The following is a 25747-nucleotide window of genomic DNA, read 5'->3' on the forward strand; positions in this document are numbered from 1 at the left end:
AAGGCCTGCCTGACCGAAAAATACCATCAGAGATTCAGAAGCCTGCAGAAAGCAAAGCTGAACTGAGGGAACACAGTTAAAGCCATAAACAACTGTGCAGTCCCAGTGCTAACATACTCCTTCGGGGTCATAGATTGGACTAACACCGAGCTGGAGGATATCATGAGAAAGACAATGATGATCAAGAGCCGCCAACACCACCCGAGAGCTGCCGTGGAGAGACTGACAATTGCCCTGGAAGAAGAAGGGAGGGGCCCTGATAGACCTCATTGAGCGATAGTTAACCTGAAGGATTACTTCCAGAAACACACAGCAGCACTCCACCAGGCCATAAGGAAGATAGACAAGCGGTATACCCACTCAACCTAATCGAGGAGTCCCCCCCCCCAACCAGGAGGTACAAACGAAGCTAGAAAGATGGGCAGAGAAGACAATCCATGGCAGGCACTACAATGATCTCCTTCAGGGTCATATAGATAAAATTGCTTCCAATGCATAGCTCACGAGCGGGACGCTCTTCCCCCAGACTGAAGGATTCATGCTCGCCATCCAAGACCAGGTAATCAACACCAGGAACTATAGAAAATGCATCGCATTTTAGATGACATGTCGACGATGCCACCTGGCCTCAGAAACGATCCAACACATCACCACGGTGTGCAAGGTGATCACCCAGACTGAGTACACTCATAGACACCACCAGGTAGCCAGGATAATACATCAGAAGCTAGCAAGGAAATACCAGTTGATCGAAGAAAGTGTACCGTACTACAAGTACGAACCCCAGGCAGTACTAGAGACCCCAACCCACAAGCTGTACTGGGACCGCGCCATAATAACGGGTAGGACAATCCCGTACAACAGACCGGACATAACCCTTGTGGACAAGAAGGAAAAGGCTACCTATCTGATTGACATAGCGGTACCCAACACTGGCAACCTGCAGAAAACCCATTGGGAAAACATCAGGAAGTACACGAACCTAAGACAGGAGATCAAAAAGATGTGGCATATGCAACAAGTAACGACTATCCCGATCATCGTGTCAACCACAGGTATGGTGCCAAAGACCCTTCATAACAGCCTAGCAGCAATAGGTCTCCCAGCGAACACCTACAAGGAACTCCAGAAAGTCGCAATCCTGAACACATGTAGGATTGTCAGAGAGTTCCTCGACCAACAGTAACATCAGACATAACAAAAACCACCCTGTGTACTTGGTAGCAATACCCATCACGAGGTGGAATCCCAATCAGGGAGAAATAATATAAGAGCAGCAATAATAATAATAATAATAATACAATTTATTTTTATCAAGAGAATTTGTTTACAATAAATGAACTTGTTAAGAAAGGTAAATTTCTTGACAACAAGTTGTAATTCTTCATTTACAACAGTTTTTTCTTACAAATTTGTTATCTAACAGAAAAGATAATGAAATCACAACATATAGTACATTCCGCACTGCAAACAGAGAAAGTAATTTATCTGCATAGGAATTCTAATTTACTGTATCATTGAGTATCAAAAATTTTCTTATTAAGAATTTTAATTTGGAGCTAGAATAACTTCTCCTGAGTCTGAAATCTACGCTAGCCAACAAGTAAGTTGTTTATTATATTCATTGTATGCCTATCTCCAAATCTATTTAGTACTCTAGAGTGAGGCAAAACAATTGCTTTTGGGTTCCTTAAATTATGTGAGACATTTCTTTGCAGATTCGACTCTTCAAAAAGAGATTTTTGAAGATTAAATTTAACTTCAGTTTTTGAACTGGGTAAAGTATTTTATATTTCAACAAAAATTGCCTTCTCTTATTCAGGTCATTCCAAAAGTTTGTCCCCATTAAAAGTCTCAAAATCACTAGATCGTATGTATTACAGCACATAAGGACTCCTTAAAAAATCAAAAGTCTCAAAATCCTGTTAATTAAGTTGTTTATTACCCTTATTTCAGTTATATCTGCCCGTGCCCATACATTTACTAAATAATTGAGTTGCATAATATAAGCTAATGCATATTATAAGGTAACTTTTGTTCTAAGATTTAACTTATTCTTAATGTAGTAAAAAAAGTACATATAAAATAATAATGATAAAAATGAGATAGACGAAAGTTGAAATTAGTGACGTATAAAAGAAGTGGTGTTTCAAAACAATGTTGGCAGTAAAGGAAAAGCATCATGTGCAATATCAAAAATATTAGCAATCTCCTGGCAGTGTTCCTTGCTGGTACAGGTAGGGCAAAATTCCATCCCAGCTACGTTTTATGCTGCCAAATATTTTTCAAATGTAATGACCTACATTTGAGAAATGGTAACCTAAGAATAACTTACACACTAAGTTGGGTACAGCTGAAGGGCATAAATGAGGAAAGAGACTTGGATGCATTGATATAATGCAGACATGAAGGTTAGCATGTAGTGCTAGCGAGAGGCCAGGAAGAAGCTCAATGTAGTTCCATTATACAAGTCAATAGTCAGACTGCATCTGGAATAATGCGGGCAGGCTTGAAGGCAACATTGGAGAAAAGCCCTTAAGATTCTTGAAAGAGTCCGAAGAAGCGCGAGTCTTCTAGTGTGAATAACCGTCAGGGATTCATATGAGCGAGATTACAAAGATGTTTGCTACAGAGCTTGGAAACAAGATATCTCAGAGGAGGGAGATCTCATTGGGATACATAAGACGTTCAGAGGGGGAGAAAATTGAATGACGCAGAATTTTCACAATGCATGAGGCACAGAAACCTAGGGATATAAATATAAACGATTGGGAAAAAAATTAATAAATGGATTTCAGGAAGTTTACGTTTGGTTAGCGTGTGTTATTGACCACTGGAATAAATTGGCTTATTCGATGGTTCGGGTTGACAGTCTCATAAAGTTTAAGAGGAAACTGGATAAGTTTCCTCTTAAACCTTCTGGCAGTTCAATTAAACTAATACTAATGAACAACAATATGGGAACTAGACTAGCAACCAGACCACTCATTTACAGTCACTCCCCTGCGCTTTTCCTATTTAAAATATAATTTATTGCCATGATACTAATATATAATGATTCTACTTTTCATGTTAAGCATAGAATATTTTATCGAATGCGAATTCTTACAGACTAGCGGAGGTCTCTCAATCAGGCAGACCACTCTTGTATCTTTTCGTGATGTTATTCTACTCAAAGTAAGCATAGAGGGTAAGTATCCTTCTAACTTTTCATTCGTATGACAGCAAAATTATTATTTATTTCTGTATATGTTTCTTTATAAACTTAAAAGTAATCGTTGATATGTTTGATATGTTGATATGTCTCACTGTTTGTGGTTCGTATTAGAAACATCACAACTCGTTATCTTTTACGATCGAGTTGAACAAGAAAGGATTATCATCAAAAACTTGAATGAGCTCTTCGCGACTTATGCTATATTGTGCGGTGTATATTATGTCTGTAAACTGCGTGCGTTCTGTGGTCGATTTGCTGTTTGTTGGACGAAAAATCCAATTTTCTAGAAGTATTCATCAACCAAACAGCGCAAAACGAACCTGGTCCAGGTCTTCTGCTTACCGAAATCCTCTGTCAGAATTGCACTAATTGTTTCTTTGTTAATGAGGAGTTGTTCTTCCATTATTCGACGAGTCGTTTGACGATTAGATGCGAACTTTTTAGACAGTTCCTGGGACTCGAACAGTTGTTGAGCACTCATTCTAAAATCCTGCAAACCAAAAATAACACGCGAGCTAGATAGAGCATCGTTACCATACACTTGTCTTGTAAATTTGTAGACTTTAGTCGCAACTAAATATACATTAAACTAAACCTAGCGATTGAACTTATGGATATACCCAGATCACCAGGATATGAATTGCTGACTATTGATCCAAAACTCGGAAACCTATTTCAGCTCTTACTACGGCGGTTTCTAACCTTATTAGTCCCTCATCAGTGAAGAGATAGGTGAAACAGAAAGACCAAATGAACAGATATTCTTACACATGTTTATAATTACATCGGGCGCAACTATTTCAAATTCCATGTGAACTAAAAATCATACACAAGAATAAATAAAAGATATAAAGTTTTTGAGACAATAGCACACTGCGTTTTTATTCATGGACTTTTTCGCAACTTGAAACAAATTTTAAGGTTTGTAAGGTTCGTTAACGTTCACTCTTTTTTCCATCATAGAGCAAGAACAATACCTTCACAAGCGCAACTGCATGCGAACGACTTATGGTACACAACGACCTTGTAGATTGAAATTGTCACGTAGATGCGCATCAAGGCTCGTTGCATCGTGGTCCTTCGTGATTTAACATGTGAACAATGGACTCAGCCTTGGAACTTTCATTATCGAACCTGAAATATGTAAATAAATAAATATTCCATTGTGTCGATATCTCCTTTGGCTCTCACAAATGGCAACAACTGTTGTTCTTCCACGTTGTGTGAAAAGGGCTAAATTTCGATTTCCATCGGGACGAAAGATACTTTTATTGACTTATTTTTCACACCGTGGCCCAGTTTGTTAGTCTCATCTATGATTGCATGTTTTTTATTTTCTAGAAACCGATTTTTAATTCGCAAACAAGCAAATCGAATAGATAATATACGCAATTTACAGATATGATAAATAGGCACATTTAAGTTTATTCAAACAGCCCAATCTAACCCACAAAAGTTTATTGCCGAACTTTATAATCTTATATTTCGTTATTTTATTATTTATTTTTTGCCTTTTCATTCCAGAAGCATTACGCGATGTTTACTACAAGGTGTCTGATTCCATAAAGCACATGTTCCTTGTATTACAAGTAGGTCGCACATTCCTCTCTTTGTAAGCGAAGCTATATTGATTAATCAATTTATAGAACTATGTTCATAAGGAATTAAGTTACTCTAAAAAATTTTAATTATTATAGTTAACAATCGTGTGAAGATAATATAATTTTCTTGTGAGTAGTAATTCCTTATAATTATTATAGTTAACAATCGTGTGAAGATAATATAATTTTCTTGTGAGTAGTAATTCCTTAATAAAAAACCATGGTAAATTCAACATTTCCATTAAAAGTTATTTTTAAGCATGCAAAACAAGCTACTGTACAAAAACTCGACATGTAAATGCAATGATGTGACGATGTTGAATTACAAAATGGTAACTGTTTCGTGGGAGATTGTTTAGAGGCGGGTTCCAGAAAAGGAGTTTCATGGATGACGACCAGCACTGTACATCTCAATGACCACGACACACACACACACACACGCACAAAAAAAGTTCGTAATTGAAGCTGGCAACACCCTTAATAAATGATAACAGACATTATCATGCACCCGTCACAAATCCATTAGGATTCAGCCTGCAAATTGATTCTCGATGAGCTCTTTCCTCTGTAAAGAAAGCGAATAGGAAACTCTGTAATGCGCGTAAAGAACACATCATGGAAAGAGCGAGATATGGAAGCGATGTTGAGGACGATTTCGAAACCTTTGATGATAATCTGGGAAAATTATGAAGGCCATAAAAGATTGCAGAGACTTTCTTGACCTCGTCAGCAGAATTTAAAGGATCTTTGGTAAAGTTATGGATAGATTTCCTCAAAATTGATGTCTTTACTTCAGTTCAATCCATATAAATATTTATGTATCAAAATATTTTGAGGTATTCAGTTGCTTACATTCTTGACAATTTTGGATGCGAAAATGCCTCCCACTAATGACAATTTGTTTATTACCACTCTCAAGCTCTTTTAATACATGGACGAGTGCATAACAATCTTGTCTTTGCTGTTTGAGCGGTAAACACTTCATCAATGTTTGAAGCCCAGCCTCCGTGTTCTTATCTTATCTTTTCCATGTTTTTTGTTTCTTTTCAAGAAGGCATTTATCTCTAACTTTTCAAAATATGTAGATGTAGATAGTGAAAAGCGTATTTTTTCATTTCAATAGGAGATAAAATCTCTCCTCGAGATAGTAAAATATTAACAGGGTAAACAGAAGAGCATTTATCAAAAATCAGCAACAAAAATGTTTCTTAAGTTTATATTTTTTTCGATAACAGACCACAAATAATGTTTTCATCTTGCTAATGTTTCTGATCTCAAAAGTAGTCGCTATAAACAAGTTCGAAGAAAAATACTGTTGTATAACACTATAACGATAACATAGTGCAGTTGTAATCTGAAGCTATTATACTCTATATTGCCAAAAATTAACCATACCAGTCAACCACGTGCCAGAAATAGACGCAAAAGCAACTGCATTCATGTAGAATTAAGATCAACGAAATACAGTAATTGGGTTGAGCCGTTAAGCTCAGCAAATTCTAATGAGGAGTCATTATACGATGCCATATCATATTAGCAAAAATAATGTTCTTGCCATTGCAGAAACATTGCAACATCCGATATCAATGCTGGTTGATGCAATCACCGCATGGAAATGTTCCGAGAGATTTCAGAACTTGACGGATAGAGACCGAAAAGTGTTCATCAAAGCCGGCCTTTGAATATTCTTAATCCTCATCGAGTTAGCCGGCCTTTGAATATCGGTTTCTAACCAGGGAGACTAGACGAACTGATATTAGTACACGAAAATTATGTAGGGAGAAGCATAACATTAGATCTTAAAAAAGCTGCACCACACAACCAAACATCATAACAACCAATGCATGGCGTCGACTTACCTGATGCACAATCCATCGTAATTGGTCCCTGGAACGTTGGGAAGTGGTGCTATGGAGTGAAGAATCACAAGACACTTTTTTTTTTCGATTTGATTTTCTGTGTTTGGGTATATAGGAGGCTCGAACATTATTTACCAGAATATATCACCCTAACTGGGAAATTTGGTAGAGGTTCTGTCGCCGCCTGGAGTTGTTTCTCATGGTTTGGGCTCGGACTATTAGTCGTCGTTCCTGGAAAAATGAATGGAATACGGTAAATTGACTTTCTAGACAGTTCCTCTCTTCCCACACTGTGGCAACAGTATGGGAAAAGCACTTTTTTGTTTCTACATGACAATGTACCATTTCACAGTGCACAGCCTGTAATGACTGGATTTGGAGACAAAAGCTTAATTGGCTTGGCCTGCCCTGAGTCCAACTTTTATCCCATTGAACACTTATGGGATGAACGAAACCGTCGGCTTCAGAGGCTCGGTAATATGCTAGCAATCAGTAGTTGAATTGACTGCTGTGTTGAAGGATGAAGAGACTAAAATACCGCCGCTTTCCTGCTATCAGCAATTGGTTCGGAGTCTACTGACGAGAAAACAGTGAGTGATTAAGGCTAAAGGTGCCGCGAAAAGTTATTAAATATTGCATCAATAAAATGTTCTTTGAAACATGTAAGTATCTAGTTACCTACATGTTTCAAAAAGTATATTTGGCAATATATTTGTAGTGTATATGGAAAAACATTCAATATGAATTTTGCTATATTAAATATTAAGAAGGTTCTGTTGCTGTTTTGTTTCTACTCCAAAGCAACTAAGGTATGCATATGTTCTGCTGTTGTTGAGGGTGGCACTCCTTCCGAACTGTATGAGAAAAGGCTCGATTCGACTTCCCTCAAGATGGGAAGAATTCTTACAAGATTTTTTTCTTTTCACGTCGTGATCGATTTAACCGGCAGAATAAAATCATGTAAAACATTGGTATAGTGGTAAAATCTATATAGTGGATAAAAATTCATATGATTTTTGAATTTCAAATACACAAATGGATGCACAATTAGTCATGCAGGAAATCCACTGTCAACCTGTGAATTATTTGATTCCTTTAACAAAAAATAATTTTTACTGATCTTACTGATGGCAGGATATTTTTGAGAGGATAGTATATATGTCCAGCCTGTTGTTAATCGACAGGTGGCACAACTTTGGGTCTAACACTGCGACTTGAAATATGTAGACATTGTTCTAGGAATTGTGTCTGCATTTTTCTAGACACTGCCCTACATCCTTAACTAGCAAATCGGATCTATCTACACAATATCTAAAGTAGGAAGAGCTGTGTGAAGAACAGATCCAACGCTATCCACAATACCATGATTGTGAAATGTTTTCAGGTCAGTACATGATATACAGTTTCGTGAATCGTACACACTACTGAAAAAAGTCTGTTATCCGTACCCTGGGAATGCTCATCAGGGAGGAAAGGGGGGAAATGCTGAATATATATTGCTTGAATGAAATACAAGAAATTAAAAATTATGGAATTATCTGAGGTAGAGAAAGACCGGAAGGCACTCGTGAAACTTCTTTTGTAAAAACACGAAATAAATAGTAAGAACTTAGTCATTTATTATTGGCATGTGTTTATTTAAAGGTATTTAACTTTATATATTATATATTACGGTATATAATATACCATAGTGTAACGAACTTTTTTTTTCTAATGTAGAGTGTCAATGACACATACCCTCCAAACAAATCCAAACTGCAGTTGGAATCCATGACCGTTAGAATCATCGTTCCATTTTTAGGATTCAAAGGGTTTTATGAAGGTGGTGCAGAGCCAGTTATCCAATCAATGGAGCCTGTTCTAGCAGCTCGAAGAAGATCAAGTGGTGATTACATTATTTTATTTATTTATTTTAATTTTATTGAATAGAAAGTAGAGATTTAGGCTTAATAATAATGAAAAACACTACATCGGGATTTTTATTTTATTTTATTTTTTTTTAGGTGTAAATAACACATGGCTGAAATTTATAAGGAAGTGTGTGTGTGTGTGTGTGTGTGTGTGTGTGTGTGTGTGTGTGTGTGTGTGTGTGTGTGTGTGTGTGTGTGTGTGTGTGTGTGTCAACACAGCGGGTGGAAAAGGCCCGGGTATGATTGATTTTAGGCATGGATAACAAGGCCCACTTTGGCAGATATAAGCTAGTCTGTAATCAGGTCACAAAGGAGGTTAAGCAGGCGAAGGCAGATTACGAGAAATCTTTGGCAAAAGATGCTAAGAAAAACAGCAAGGATTTCTTTACTTATATAAACTCTAAAAGGAAGGGGATGAATCTGATTGGTCCACTTGACATCGATGGTTCGACTGTTGATGATCCTGCTCAGATAGCAAACAAACTGAATGAGTATTTTGCATCTGCATTCAGACATGAGGAATTATTAAGGTTTGAAAATGGCAGAAGGTTATCAAATTGTAGCAGGATACTTAATGATTTTGTAATAACTGAAAGCAAAGTGGAGGAGAAATTGTTGAAGTTAAACATGAGAAAAGCACCTGGGGTGGATGTGATCTATCCAGTTATATTAAAGGAAGCGGCAAAGCAACTAAGCAAACCCTTAGCCATAATTATGAGAGCGTCCTTGGACTCAGGGGAGGTTCCCACGGACTGGAGATGTGCAAATGTATCCCCAATTCACAAAGGGGGATCGAAGGGTGACACGAGTAATTACAGACCAGTTAGTTTAACTTCTGTTCGGTGTAAAATAATGGAGTCGCTGGTTAAAGATGCATTGCAGGATCATCTAGACAGGACTGCAGCAATAATTCAGACACAGCATGGGTTTGTTAAGGGAAAGTCTTGTCTGACAAATTTGATAGGATATTATGATGTGGTTACAAAGGAACTGGATGCAAAAATATAATTTTGATATCATATATTTGGATTTCAGGAAAGCTTTTGACACTGTTGCGCATGGAAGACTATTGTACAAATTGGAGCAGAATGGTATTAAGGGTAAGTTGCTACAATGGATAAAAGGATGGTTAAGTGCGAGAAGACAGAGGGTGGTAATCAATGGGTGCTGCTCTTCTTGGACTAATGTTATTAGTGGAGTCCAACAGGGTTCGGTGTTAGGTCCACTGTTGTTTTGTATATTTATCAATGATATTGATGAAGGTATATCAGGCTTAATGTCGAAGTTTGCAGATGATATAAAGGTTGGCAGGGTTGTTAATGACAGTAATGGCAGTGTGCTACTGCAACAGGATCTAGATAATTTGGGCAAATGGGCTAAGAAGTGGCAACTGAAGTTTAACCTTGACAAATGCAAAGTACTGCATATGGGTAGAAGTAACCCCAGAGAAACGTACCGACTGTGTGGTACTACACCTAAGGTGGTAGAAAATGAAAAAGACCTGGGAGTAATTATGCAGTCAGATATGAAGTTTTCTGAGCAATGCAGACAGGCTTCCAGGGCAGGTCATGGGGTTTTGTAAATGACATATAGGAATTTTGCTAGCAGGGAGAAGGAGATGATTGTCCCTCTGTATAAGGCAATGGTCAGGCCACGCTTTGAGTACTGTGTACAGGTCTGGAGGCCTCATTTTAGGAAGGATGTAGATTTACTTGAGCGTGTACAGAGAAGGGCAACAAGATTGGTGAGGGGAATGAAAGGATCCTACCAAGAGAGGCTTAAGTTCTTCAAATTTCAGTGGCTGGAGACTAGGCACCTGCGTGGTGATCTGATTGAGGTGTATAAGGCCTTGAATGGTTTGGTTGAGCACGCTGAATTCTGATGAGATCCTTCCACTTGTTCAGATTACTAACCTAAGGGGGCATAAATTCAAATTAAGAAAAGACAGATGTAGAATAGATGTGCGGAAATTTGCCTTTAGCCAGCGGGTAGTTAATTGCTGGAACAAACTTCCATCTGTTGTTGTGGGAGTTGATAGGTTGAATAAATTTAAGGAGGAACTGGACAGGCATTTGGAGGGAATGGTGTGATTTTTTTTGGCTGATGCTGCATAAGGTCATACACTTGCTTTCTTGCATCACATGCCAGTACTACTACTACTACTTTCCCTGAAACTAGGTTTCTTCTTCCAGCGAAACAGGCAAATCGACAATATGACATGCAATTTATGAACATATTACACATAGCCTTATAAGTTAGTCTTCATCGAGTTAGCCGGCCTTTGAATATCAGTTTCGAGTGTCAGGAAGACTATACGAACTGATATTAGTACACGAAAAATATGTAGGGAAAAGCTTATTAGGACCAACCAAATTCGGACTTGGGCGGTCCTAATAACCCGGGGAGCTCACATCTGGTAAGTATGGGCTTGGCAAACCCAGGGTCCTGAGGTGGATATGATCATTCTTCTCTTTCTTTGTGATTCCTTTCTCCTTCTCTCTCTCTCAGGGTAACGCGGGAATTTTTTTTTTTTTTTTTTTTTGACTGGTGCAGCATAAGTCTCAGGCGTCCTTGTATCATATGGCTAATAATAATAATAATAATAATAATAATGCAATACAATACAATTTTATTTATCAAGAGAATTCGTAATTATAATAATAATTATTATAATAATAATAATTATAATAATAAGACAGTTATAGTATGAAGTGCTTACCAGATTTACTGCAAAATGATTATCACTTTTTCTGTTCACTGATAAATGCATTTGGAACGTATCAATTTTCGTCAGATGAAGAGGTCAAGACTGCTCTGATTGAATGCTTTCGAGCCCAGCCAAAAGAATTCTTCTCCCAGGAATATGTATTGGACTAATTACCTGGCGATTCCCATTTCTCAATCAAATTTTTATCTAGTTTCACATCTTTGTGATGCATTAACATTAGCATTAGGAAAGGCACATGATGCAAGAAAGCAAGCTTATAGGCGCCTCCGTAGCCAGGTGGGAAGGAGCAGTAGTGCGTAGTACACGCTTCTTGATTAGACCAGCGTTCGAGCCCGTCACCACCAAATACGGAGGATGCGGAAAGGTCAAGGAATGACCACCGCATATCCCGGAGCAATATGGCCTTAGTTGCTAATGCTCCTAAAAACCAAATAACAAACAAACAAAACAAACAAACAAGCAAGCTTATATAGCATCAGCCAAAAAAAAAAAAAAAAAAAAAAAAGTCACAATTTCGTCATTAAAACCTCTTTCATCTTCGAACTGAACGATGGTTTGGTGTGTGCTGTAATATGAACTTTTTAATGGCCAGTGAAGTTGGCGCTATTCGTATTCGAAAGCGCGATTAAGTCACTAAATGGATTAGGCTAGGTAAGGCAGATTATGAGAATTATTTGGTATGCAAAGAATTCATTGCTTATGTCAACACTAGAAGGAAAGAGAAGGACCAGACCATGTTGGCTGCTAGTTATGAATGGCACGACTGTTGGTGATCCAGTTCAGGTTGCTCACAGATTAAATTTCTTTAGTTTATTTCGATTATTATTATTATAACTATAACAGAGGTTACAATAAGTTATATTTCTCTTAATAATAAACATAATTATAATAGAGATTGCATGCAATATATGTTTAAATTGTCCTCCTTGCAAATGCAAGCACAAACTCTTTTCATCATGTTTGATGAGACTTTGCGTAGTATTTTTTTTCTGATTCGATGTTTACTTTTAATTCTTCCAACATATAATGGTTGTTGATATACATAGTACCACTCGCTTTAAATAGACTGAAAGATAAAAATCTGAAGATCATGGATATTCAATTATGAACATGGATATCCAATTATATACCTGGGAAAATTATGTGCTGCTTTAGTTGTAAACAAAACACTACTAGTTAGTGACCAAAAGCTGACATCAACAACTGTTGGACATCTAGGGATGAACAGTGCTGCTACTGTATCAATTAGAATCCAATCCTCAAACTATCAATGAAATCTGAATCGATTGTATACTATCAGAAAGAAAATAAAATAATGAATTTACATATTTTGATCTTGGTATTTATATTAAGCCGTATAAACTAGTTACTCCCCTAAAGTTAAATGTACACTGCTCAACAAAATTAATATAATAAAATGTTTTTCATAAATGTTTTATTGTGAACAGTGTCCAAGAAGGCGAATATTTGATATAATAGGCATCTTGGTATGCAAATTTCGAGTACCCAAAAAAATTTATCTACCACCTTACACAGCCGCACATTACGCAAATTATCCATGCCTATAAAAACACGGATTGCGACGACATCATTTCATTCATTTTTTGCCTTGCTCAGTGGGATAGCCACATCTACAGTACTCAGGATGGCAAGTCATCGTCATTTAGATGATTCTTTGAAATGGCGGATCGTTAAACGACTTGAAGCCAGGCGGTTGCAGGCGGAGGTGGCACGTTGGCTTAATGTGCAACGTAATGTGGTACCAGCACTATTCGGCGGAATTGGGCGGAGATGGAGGAACCCCCCTGGGACCGTTAGACAATGAATACTTTATGGAAGCAGTTTCAGGAGATGGGAACCATACAAGAAGAGCTGACCAAGGTTGACCAAGTCTGTGCGGGTAGCGCAGTGGTATCGTCACCGTCCTCCCCACACCGGGTGGAAAAGACGTGGGTTCGAATCCCGTCGATGACGTGAGGAACTTTAATGAGCTTTTTTGAATCCGTGGCTGAGTTAGTTGGTCTCAGGCGTAGATAGCAAGGCATTTCCCAAGAAACTAGGGTTTTTTTCGTCCAGCAAAACAGGCAAATCGACCAAAGAACACACGCAATTCACAGACAAAAATAAATATACGGATGACCCTAATATCATAATTTGATTTTTTTGACCAAGGTTGCCCAAGGGCTACATCAACCAGAACAGACCGCTATCTGGCTCTAACAGCAAGAAGTACCCCTACGATGTCACGTCATCAACTGTCTCTTCAGGTTGCTGTGGCCACAGATGAAAACATTTCCAACCGGACTGTGTTAAGAAGGCTCATTTTCAAGTGGATTCTACTCAAGGAAGCCGTTGGTTTGTATCTCATTAACTGCAAACCACCGCAGAGCTCGTCGAAACTGGTGCCATGAAGTGGTGTCAAGATTCCATGACTGGGAACACTGAAAATGGAGTACTGTTCTCTGATGAGTCCAGTTTTAGCCTACAAATAGATTCTAGACGTTATTTCATCTGGAGGTGATGAAATGCCGTACCATCCCTCCAATATCAGAAAAAGGGACACTAACGGTGGAGGCTGTGTAGCGGAATAATGATCAACGGCCGCGCCCCTCTTCATGTTTTTAATAAGGGTACCGTAACTGCGCAGAGGTATTGAGAACAGATCCTCGAACTCTATGTGCAACTTTTTAGGGATGCGATTGGCCCAGATTTTTTCATACACGAAAACAACACTGCATAGAGCTCAAGTGGTGGAAGAATATTTTGAAACTGAAGACATCCAACAACTGCCATGGCCAGCACGATCCCAGACTTAAATCCGATCGAGCATGTGTGGGACGCCCTTGAGCGTCACATTACGCACCGACAGCCAACTCCTAGGTTACTTGGTGAGTTGAGGTCTGCTCTGGCGGAAGAATGGGATTTGTTGCCACAAAATCTTATAGACACCCTTATATCAAGCATGATTGACCGCTGTCAGGCCTGTTTAGCACCTGTCCGAAGTTGCTCGCTGTCTCCTCATTTCATCGTTATTCTATGGTAGACCACCATACCAAATTTTGTCCTCGCTTCATCGCAAGCTTCACGAGTCACACGTTTTCTACGTGTTCTGTTAATTTTGTCGAGCAGTGTATTAAGTGTTTATTTATAACTAAAATTTCTTCTATTTGCTTTACTTTTATATCCATAGATGCCGCTGCCTTTCGACGAATTTCTCGGCCATTCAGCGTTCAACCTCAACAGATAGAAACGTTACAGGAACTTTTCTTGAGTGCAATCAGGAAGAAACAAGAAAGTGACAGTACATAAAACGCCTTGTAACTAATTATGGATAGAAGCTGTCTGTTAAATCTGTACTAAATGATAACAAAGATCGAGCTCACACTCAGCTTTGAACTATTGAATTCCGAAATATGTCCTTAAAAAAGTTACTTTTACTAAGAACTGCTTCCCAACACCTGTAAGACCATGGCTAATAAAAAATAACCACCTTCAATGATTAGTTTTATGAAGGTTTCATTTAATGAAGAATTTTAAACTGTAAATAATATGCTGCGCATGAGGCCCATTGTACCTATACCCATTGAGAACAGATCCTCGAACTCTATGTGCAACTTTTTAGGGATGCGATTGGCCCAGATTTTTTCATACACGACAACAGCATTTTACCTATTTTTCTCTAAAAGGCAGTTACTTTATCGGTAATCAGTTCTGTTTTCGGCAAGGTGAAGTTGTTAAAGAGCTGAGTTAGCTCCTTCTCTCAGTCAATCGGCCAGAAAACTTCGAATCGAAACACTTTTAGAGAGAGAGAGATATGCTGTTGTTGGAAATCGTTCATTCTTGTTAAAAATGATCGTCGACCATAATTTTTCCCTTTCGAATTTCAGCATAATTTATCAGTCATTGCAACACTTCAGCAAGGGGGTCGCAACGCACCCATGGAGGTTATTGTTCCATTCAGAACTGACGATGTCACGACCATAGTTTGAGAACTCCTGCTGTAGGACTTCACCAATTATGGTGCTGCTTAAATTGACATTAGCCTTCTTCTTTCATGTTCCCATACAAGGTGGAGCTTTGTATACTAACGTATATTTACATCTCCATAACTGGTATGTAATGTGCTCTCAAATAGAAAATAAAAAAAATGTCTCACATGAAATAGAAATGTTTTCGTTCTTTCCAATCAGACCCTAATAATATCTGCACGGTTAGATCTGAATGTTTTGTGGATTACTTACTGTATACTCTACAGAAAGGTGTTTGATAATAACATAGCAAGTTTTAATACTATTTTTTTTTTTCAGTCTGTCAGTATATAAATAAATAACAATTGTAATGAAAGATATTCTCAGAAATGTAGAAACTTGTATTTATAAATCTGTTGAATAAAATTCACTTTAAAAAACAATATTTGAAACTTCTAATTGCCATAATTATCTTTAAATGTTACCAAAAATACAATTATCTCTTAAATTAATAAAATACAGTAATACTTACACTGAGTGGACAGAAATCGTGGAATACCTACCTAATAACGGGTAGGCCCACCTTTCACCCGGATACGCGTAGTCACACTGCAAGGCATTGAGTCCACTAGTTCACGAAAGCGTTCCACAGTATTTCCATCCATGCATAATGCACCGCTGTCCATAATTCTGTCGCATTCCTGGGTGGAGTATCCAAAGCTCGAACGGACCTTTCCACAGCATCCCAAAGATTCTCCACAAGGTTCATGCCGGTGAACAGGGAGGCCAGTCTATGGTGGTAAAATCTGCAGGATGCTCTTCGAACCATGTTCTAGTGGGGAGGTGCATTGTCCTGCTGCAAGAGTACATTGCCCTGTGGGTGCACGATGACCATGAAGGGATGCAGATGGTCTGCAAGGATGGACACGTAACCAGGACCGTTCAGAGATGCGTCTAGACGTACTATAGGTCCCAACGTGTGCCAGTTGAACACCCCTCCCCCCAGATCATTACCGACCGTCCAGCTGCCTGAACAGTTCCTAGTTGACATGATGGGTGCATAGCTTCGTGCGCTTTCCGCCAGATATGCACCCTCCCGTCCGCTCGAAATAACTGGAAACCCGTCTCCAATCATCCAAGGTCCAGTGCCGATGTTTTTTCGCTCACTTGAGGCGTAGATTCCTCTGTCGTGGTGTTAGCAATGGGATTCTGGTGATACGGCGCCACCCATGACCTATTGCGGCTAATGATCGCCTGATGGTCTTGATGGAGACGTTTCTGGCACCTCCTTCGTTGAAGTTGGTGGTGATTTGTGCGACTGTTGCTCTCCGGTTGGCTGAAACAATACGAGACAGATGTCGATAGCCACGGTCATCCATCACCTTTCTCCGCTCACAGTGCTGTACACGATGAGATGTCATTCCGAAAATGCCGTATTCCCGTACACTCTTGATACTGTCGAACGGGTATAGTGCAATTTCAGTACCAACTCCGCGACAGAGTGACTCATGCGTCGGGTAGCCACTTTCACCATAGTCCCAACAGCCAATTAGAAGGCAGAGAAAACTAGACTCCAAAGGCATCTACAGCAGGCATGGCAGGATCGATGGACTGCAATAACAAAAGTGGAAATCACAAAAAAGTCCTGCCCAGTATCGACAGGGCATATCCAAAGCCCCAACTTTGTTCCATCCCGGGCTATTCACAACTTACCTACTGACCTGCCACGGATCATTCAACGCAAAATTAACCAACTTTGGGATCATCGAGTTCCCATGCTGCACATGCGGGGAAGCAGAGACCTGGCACCACATTATGTTTCACTGTACCCATTATGAGGACCTTCGCTGCCGGTTAATGACAACAATCACTTACTTCGCGCAAATCACATCTCCTCGACTCACCAGAAGAGTACAAGGCTTTTACTAAGTATGCACAGGAACTTTTTTACCCGACACAGGACATTAATTGCCATCCAAAGAGACCACTAGCATGGACCTTACTGATGAATGCCATGGAATTGACTATATGACTAAACTGATCATAAATGGACAAACTACCTAGACAAACTCACCTGACATAAATGACCAACAAAATAAATACTTCTAATGAAAGGCAATTGGAAAAATGACAACTCCCGACTTGACAACTCTGGACTTGAAACTGCACCTTGAAAATAACACTCACTGAGCGGCATACCCTAGGGACCCATTGGAAACCGACATGTACTACTATCAAATTACTGACTTGAAACAATTACGGTGAAATCAAACTGTTAGCTCACGGATCCTGACATCGACCTTTTAAATGCACACTATGGAACTGACTATATGGCTATACGCTAAACTGAACAGAAATTGACAAACCATTTGGACGAACTGATAAAATAATGATGCTTCCAATGAGAAACACAGGGAATTGAAACCACTGGACTTAAAATTACATCCTGGGAATAACAACACCTACCGGGTGGATCAATACCCTCAGGACCCACTGAGAATTGACATATACTACTACCAATTACTGACGAAACAATGAGAGTGAAATCAAACTGTTCGCTGACGACCTACCTTTGTTGACCAGGAGCGATCCTACAAGACCGAATGTGTCGTACTTCGATCGGGAGCCAGCACAGTCACTGGAGATGCTCCATGGTTGTCCTTGAGAAATGGAAACTTAAACCATCAACTCCTAACTGTGACTGAGTCCTATTAGAGGAAATTAAAGTGGATCTGACCGCTCCAGACAATAGCCATTGATAAGGCAAGGAAGACCCAAGAAACACAAAATAACACTAAATGGATACCTGGCACAGCCTGAAGCAGGGTCCTTCTTAAGTCGTCGTACAACCTGCATTCGAAAAGAAGATGTTTCCAATTCTGTTCCACCTGCCGCAGAAACAGCGATCTGTTGGTAGAAAACTCAGCAGATGTAACTTTTCTTTGAGGGACCCGTGTCCAGTAACCAAGTAGGAGGATTCCAAGGTGAGGGGAAGCCAGGTCTTTACCGTTTTCGAAGTTGCGAAAGTGACATCAGGGAGGAATTTTCTGGTAACGGAGCCTGTGTTTCAGGTGTTCCATCTAGACTGTCAAATGTTGACGAGTTCGTTATAACAGCGAGCTCTTTCTGCTTTAGGGTCAGCATTGAGATTTAGTTCTAGCTGTAACTTCGTTGGTATTTTCTTTTTAATTCGGAAGTTAAGCCCTCTGAAAATTGCAAATAGATCAAGCGGCAAAGTTTCAGCTATCACCTGGATGGCAGCAGTAGACACTGTTCAGCATAATCTGTGCATGGCCAGGAGCATAGCACGTTGAAGTTGACCTTGACTTTCATATTTACTCGATGAACCCGGTGAAACCACGCTCCTGCTGCGTAGGTCACAAAGGGGATGAAAACGCTTTATAATACAGAGAGAGTGTGTTGTTGGAGAGTCCCCAGTTGCACTTGTGGTCAATGACCACCCCTAGGACTTTAGCCTGTGTCACAATATGAAGCTGTTTCTTGGAGATCTTGATTTGTGGTGGGTGGCGTAGGTTAAGCTTTGATTTAAAAATCATCATTTTTGTTTTGTTGGTACTGATTTGAAGCTTGTTGAGAACCGTCCAGGAGTAGAGATCTGCTAGGACAAGATTTGCTTTGTTTTCAAGATCAGAGCGTGATTTCCGAGAAACAACCACTATCAGGTCGTCTGCAAACGCCACAAGTTTGCATCCTTCAAAAGATTTAGAAAGCCAGCTGTGTAGGACCATGTTCCACACAAAGGGCCAGTGAGGCGAATTCCACTGAACCTGGAAAAGCGCGGTGTTATAGCCAACTTAGAGCTACCGTGCTCGTCTGTTCGAATCCACTTACCCTCTCGGATAGTAGTAGTAGTAGTAGTGGCATGTGATATTACGTGGTAACCACCATCCTCACAGCACTTGGTGAAAAAAAATCAGGGGTTCAAAACCCATCAATATCGGGAGTAATTTTTTATGAGTTTTTTTTTGCAACGTGGCTGAGTTAGTCGGGCTCAAGGAAGGGTCGCATGGTTTTTATTCGTGGAACATTGGGTTTTTCATCGAGAAAACAAGCAAATCGCCCACAAGTAAAATGCAAGCAATTTACAGAAACAATATACTCACACCTCATAGCACGTTACACAATAATTCTTCTAGTCTCTATCTGCAAACTCTCTTGACTTCAGCTTGTTACTTTTAACTCCTTATAAATATCCTTATTATTATTAATATTTATACTCTTGAATTTTACACACCTTATTAATATTTATTCAATACTTATTATTAATTATGTATTGAATAAATAAATATTTAAATATCAAAAATGTTTATTACAGTAACAAACATTTTTCACAATATATATATATATATATATATATTAATAAATATTAATAAAATATTATATTAATAAAATATATAAATTAATTTTAAGAACAGCGCCACTGATGCGCCTATTACGTCTGTAACGGCAACAGTAGCTGATTCGAAGATTCAGAAAGCTTTAATGACCATTGCTTGAAATGACGAGTAATTTAAAATGAAACGTTATACTTTCATATTTTATGAATTACTCTTCCTTTCTCTTTGTCAGAAAAATAAAGAATATTATGCATCGCCTGTCAGCATGGAAGATTATTCACCTGTGGTAAGTTTAAAGAATAAAATTGTTTTTTGTGTGTCGACTTCATATTTAAATCGACTAAGTTCATTATATGCTTGAGACAAAAAAGTAAAGTAAAATGTAAGGTCCCAGTATGAGTATAATGTAAAATGTTACTTATATACTCCAACAGAGATATCTTTCGTAGGAAATAAAATTAATTCCGATAATGAAGTTCACTTGTTTCACATTATTACTGGATGTCACATAATAGGTTTATGGTCTGTTGTATTAGTGTGGTTCGAAATATCTACTAAAATCAATGCGACAAATGAGTCTTCCTCATTAACAGTGATATTCAGTGAGTCATTAAAAGTGATATTCACTGCTTAACATCTAAAAAAAATAATAAAATAAAATAAACTCCCCCCCCCTCCGAAAATTTTGGTTAGTCTTACAATTTTTATGTTCTATAATTTTTTAGGGTTATTACCTTCTGTTTTCATTTATTTAGTGCAGAATAAACGCTTTGCTATCGCTTGGCCATCTAAAACTCTAAAAATTGTTCGCGGGCATTCTAATCAAAAAAATCAATCATCCACCACATTTAAGCGATACATTACAGTATTAATTACATTGCGCAATAGCTACACTCGGTATAAATTTATCGTTAAAAATCTAGATACAGAATTAAAAAAAAAAAATACGTACACGTAGCGAATGCTTAGTTGTTATGTATGTTTACCCACAGGTGAAGGAAGAATAAATTCCCCAGAAAATCTGGATAATTGCATAGTGTTTTTCTACGAGATTTTCAGTATTGTCGAGAATGAGCCCCGCGTTTTAAAGGCAATGTGGTGTTCTGAAAAGGCTCATTTTCATTTAGACAGCTAAATCTGAACCATTTACGATTTGCGAATGATATGATCATAAGCTATGATCCCGAAGAATTAGAGGAAAATCTTAATCTGTTATGAAGAGTCAGTAAGGATTTCCGACTAAAGATGAATATGGTTAAAACAAAAGTAATGATGAACAAGTATGCCACAGGAAGGGATATAATCATTGAAGCAGCAGAGTTATAAATTGAAAAGGTGGATTCATATACTTACTCGGAACAAGTCATTGTCTGTAATAATGATAAATGGCTGGAAATAAAGAGAAGAATAAATTTCGGAAGGATGGCAATCAGGAAATATAGTCACGTCATCATCATCATCAGCCATTTTCAATCCACTGCAGGATGAAGGCCTCTCCAGCAACTTTCCAGTTCCTTCTGTTTTGAGCACTGGCCATCCATTTACTATCCATAAACTCATGAATTTCATCTATCCATCTCCGCCTTTGTCTTCCAGGTTTTCTTCTAGCTCCTCTTGGATCCATCTGTCATTATTATTATTATTATTAGCTATGTGGTGCAAGGAAGGCTTATGCTGCACCAGCCAAAAAAAAAAAAATTCCCGAGTTACCCTGAGAGAGAGAGAGAGAGAGAGTCAAAAGGGAATCACCAAGAAAGAGAAGAATGATGATATCCAGCTCAGGACCCTGGGTGTGCCAAGCCAATACTCACCAGATGTGAGCCCCTGGGTCATCATGTCTTCGAGCTATGTGTCCTGCCCAAGACCATTTTAGTTCTTTAGTTTTGATAAAATTTTTTCCTTTACTTCAGTTTGCTGCCTAATTCATGTATTTCTCTTCTTATCTAACAGTCTGATTCCCAATATAATTCGTTCCATTCTTCGCTGTGTAGTTCTCAGCTTCTCTTCCATTCTTTTAGTGAGTGCCCAAGTTTCACTTCCATAAGTCATGGTGGGGAGTATACATTGGTTCATTATTTTACGTTTCGGACAAACTGGGATATTGCTCTTCAGTATGTGACTATATTTCCTGAATGCTATCCATCCAAAATTTATTCTTCTCTTGACTTCCAGCCATTTATCATTATTACAGCTAATAACTTGTCCCAGATAAGTGTATGACTCCACCTTTTCAATTACTGCTCCTTCAATCATTATTTCCCTTTCCCTGGCATACTTGTTTATCATTACTTTTGTTTTAGCCATATTCATCTTTAGTCCAAAATCCTTACTAACTGTGCATAACTGATTAAGATTTTCCTCTAATTCTTTGGGATCGTGGCTTATGACCACAATGTCATCTGCAAATCGTAAATGGTTTAGGTACTCTCCGTTCACATTGACTCCTTTCTGCGACCAGTCTAATCTTCTGAAAGCTTCCTCAAGGGCAGCAGTATACAGCTTCGGAGATATTGTGTCTCCTTGTCGAACTCCTTTCTCGATTTTAAATTTGCTACTGTCTTTGTCTAGTCTAATAAAGGATGTAGCACTCTCATATATTTTCTTCAAAATCATAATATATGGGGTATCTATGCCGTGTCTTTCCAGTGCCCGAAACATTGCCTTATGCTGTATGGAGTCAAATGCCTTTTCATAATCCACAAATGCCAGGCATAATGGTGTTTTATATTCATTTGCTTTCTCCATTAGCTGTGATATTACGTGAAGGTGATCCACAGTTGAGAATCCTGTCCTAAAGCCAGCTTGCTCTTTTGGTTGATTCTCATCAAGTATTCTTTCTAATCTGTTAGTAATGACCCTTGTGAACAACTTGTAGATATGGGATAACAAGCTAATTGGTCTATAATTTCCAATTTATGATTTATTTCCTTTCTTTTGCAGCAAAACTATGATTGCATTATTCCACTGCTTAGGCATCACACCTTTTCTAATGCACTTTGTGAAGAGCCTTGCCAGTTTTTGTGTTATGTCTCTTGCTCCCAATTTTAACAACTCTACAGTAACTTCATCTTCCCCCGGGGCTTTCTGATCCTTCATTTTCTTCAATGCATGTTCTACCTGATCAGGAAGAATATCGGGTATTAAATTAAATTAAATTAAATTTTCTGTTTATACTCCGGGACGACCACACGGTCAGGGGAGTTCACAAGATGACAGAATACAAGAAATAGCACCGTATTCAGCAGTCACGGGCTTGAACCCCGGTCACTCAAGGCACGTGTACTTATGCACCCGCGCGCCTGACCACTAGGCTACGGCGACCTATGTCGTATGTGTTGCTACTTTGCAATCCATCTTCCCCACTGCTGGCATCATTCCCCTGCTCCTTGTATAATTCTCTATAGTAGTCTTCTGCTGTCTGCGTGGGTAGCACAGTGGTACCGCCACCGTCCTCCCCACACCGGGTGGAAAAGGCCCGGGTTCGAATCCCGTCGATGACGGGAGGAACTTTAGTGGGCTTTTTCACTCCGTGGCTGAGTTAGTCGGTCTCAGGCGTAGATAGCAAGGTTTTTTCCCTCAGAAACTGGGGTTTTTTCGTCCAGCAAAACAGGCAAATCGACCAGAGAACACACGCAATTTACAGACACGAATACGGGTTAATGTATTTAATTACGGGAAACCCTAAAATAATAATTTGATTTTTGAGTAGTCTTCTGCTATTTGAATTATGCCTTCTCTGCTGTTTATAAGTACACCATCGCTATTCTTCAGTTTCAGTATAGTCACATACTGAGGAGTAATATCCCAATTTGTCTGAAACGTAAAATAATGGACAAATGTATACTCCTCACCGTAACTTATGGTGGGTAGTATATTTGAGCACTCACCAGAAGAATGGAAGAGAAGCTGAAAACTACACGAAGTTTGGAACGAATTATATTAGAAATCAGACTGTTGGATAAGAAGAGAAACACATGGATTAGGTAGTAAACTCAAGTAAAGGACATTCTTATTAAAAGTAAAGAACTGAAATGAATTTGGTGAGGACATGGCTTGAAGACATGATGACAGATGTACTAAGAAAATTACAGAATGGTACCCAAGAGGAGCTAAAAGAAAACCTGGAAGACAACAACGGAGATGGACAGATGAAATTCAAGAGTTCGTGGGTAGTAAATGGATGGCCATTGCACAACAGAAGGAACTAGAAAGTTGTTCCTGCACTGGATTGAAAATGGCTGCTGCTGATGATGATGTGAACCAAGAAAATGCTTATTATTGATATTTAAAAAATCCTCATTTTTTATTGAGTTATATTGTGGTGTGGTGTGCCCTTTTCAATATTGACATCTTTAAGCCCGTATCCATTGAAAGTACAGTCACTTTTGAAGTTTACCTCTATTTTTTCACAATGATTTTCTTCCTTCACTTGTGGAGTACGGAGCCACTGAAACCTGATCCCAACAATTTGGTGCAAGACGTCATACAGTGAACATTGTGTGTAATGCCAGACTTAAGTAGTCTTAGGTCCTGGCACACGTATTTTAGAGTCCTTAAAAAGAAAAAAGATCGGGAACCCTAAACCAAAATTATTTGGATTATTCCAGGGTGCTCTGTAAACCCGGGCCTTGGAGTAACGTCTGCACTGCATCTTAGTAAATTTGACTTTGATTGCGTTGGCCTTTTTTTTTTTTTTTTTTTTTTGAAGGAAATGTTTGGAAACAGTACTCGCAAACAGAATTTCTGGTGTTAGAGGTGGGGTTTCGCTTGACTACCTCTTTCGCCCGATTGTTCGGATCAATTTGGTCGTTCATCATCCTCATAATCCTTCTGATTATTGTACTTTAATTAAGCACTGCGAAAGCAAAAATAAGAATAGGAGTGTGTTATAGGCCTAATGACTCGAATGAGTACAATGAAAAATTGTACAGAGAAATAGAGTGGGCTAGTAAATCAGAATGTCCTATAATGGGGGATTTTAACTTCCCAGATATTGACTGGAACTTGTGGGTTGGTCACTCACTCGGAAGACTTTTGTGGATTTATTAAATGATTGTTTTTTGCAGCGGCAAGTTCAATAGGCAACCAGAGAGGGTAATACTCTTGATTTGATTATCAGTAGTGATCATTCGTGTTTTAAGAATTTGCAGATAAAGGAACCATTAGGTGGCAGTGATCACAGTGTACTGATGTGGTATTTACTTAAAGATATAATTATCATCAGGGGTGAAGGAAAGGGTTTTTGCTTCAGTAAAGGTGAGTACAGTGGTCTCAGACAGTTTTTAAATTCTGTACACTGGGATCAACTGATGATGTTACCAACAACAAATTCTAAGTGGGAAGCATTCAAGGAATTAATCGTGGAAGCTACTAAAATTTTCATACCTATTAAGAAATATTGTTCAAGGTTTAGGCCTAAATGGTTATCAAATGAACTAATGAGATTCGTGACAGATAAGAAAAATGCATGGGATACATATAAATTATCAAGCGACGCAGAAGCCTATGGCAAATATAAGTTAGTCTGTAGTCAAGTCACAAAGGAGGTTAGACAGGCGAAGGCAGATTACGAGACATCTTTGGCAAAAGATGCTAAGAAAAACAGCAAGGATTTCTTTACTTATATAAACTCCAAAGGGAAGGGGATGACTATGATTGGTCCACTTGATATCGATGGTTTGATATCAAGTGGACCAATCAGATAGCAAACAAATAAGATAGCTCAGATAGCAAACAAACTGAATGAGTATTTTGCATCTACATTCACACATGAGGAGTTATTACGGTTTGAAAATGCCAGAAGGTTATCAAATTGTAGCAGGGTGCTTAATGATTTTGTAATAACTGAGAGCAAAGTGGAGGAGAAATTGTTGAAGTTAAAAATAAGAAAGGCACCTGGGATAGATGAGATCTATCCAGTTATTTTAAAGGAGGCGGCAAAGGAAGTAAGCAAACCCTTAGCCATAATTATGAGAGCATCCTTGGACTCAGGGGAGATCCTCACGGACTGGAGATGTGCAAATGTATCCCCAATTCACAAAGGGGGATCGAAGGGTGACACGAGTAATTACAGACTAGTTGGTTTAACTTCTGTTCCGGGTAAAAT

The 25747-nt window shown here is 38.7% G+C and overlaps 1 protein-coding gene across 2 annotated transcripts in view; it reads left to right on the top strand.

The window, feature by feature from the left end:
• The window catches only part of LOC150090178 (proline-rich protein 5-like), a 35234-nt gene extending 20339 nt beyond the window's left edge, over window positions 1-14895 (top strand). For both annotated transcript variants that reach the window (XM_090368998.1, XM_090368999.1), the window contains 4 exons: window positions 3112-3190; window positions 4742-4806; window positions 8397-8562; window positions 14506-14895. In XM_090368998.1, coding sequence (XP_090225124.1) covers window positions 3112-3190; window positions 4742-4806; window positions 8397-8562; window positions 14506-14624 — 429 coding nt within the window. In that variant the 3' untranslated portion in view covers window positions 14625-14895. The remainder of the gene's footprint in view (window positions 1-3111; window positions 3191-4741; window positions 4807-8396; window positions 8563-14505) is intronic.
• Window positions 14896-25747: the final 10852 nt, after the last annotated feature.

The sequence above is a fragment of the Mastigoproctus giganteus genome, chromosome 2 (assembly GCF_048544385.1).
Source record: "Mastigoproctus giganteus isolate SK-2022 chromosome 2, ASM4854438v1, whole genome shotgun sequence".
In the NCBI taxonomy this organism is placed as follows: Eukaryota; Metazoa; Arthropoda; class Arachnida; order Uropygi; family Thelyphonidae; genus Mastigoproctus; species Mastigoproctus giganteus.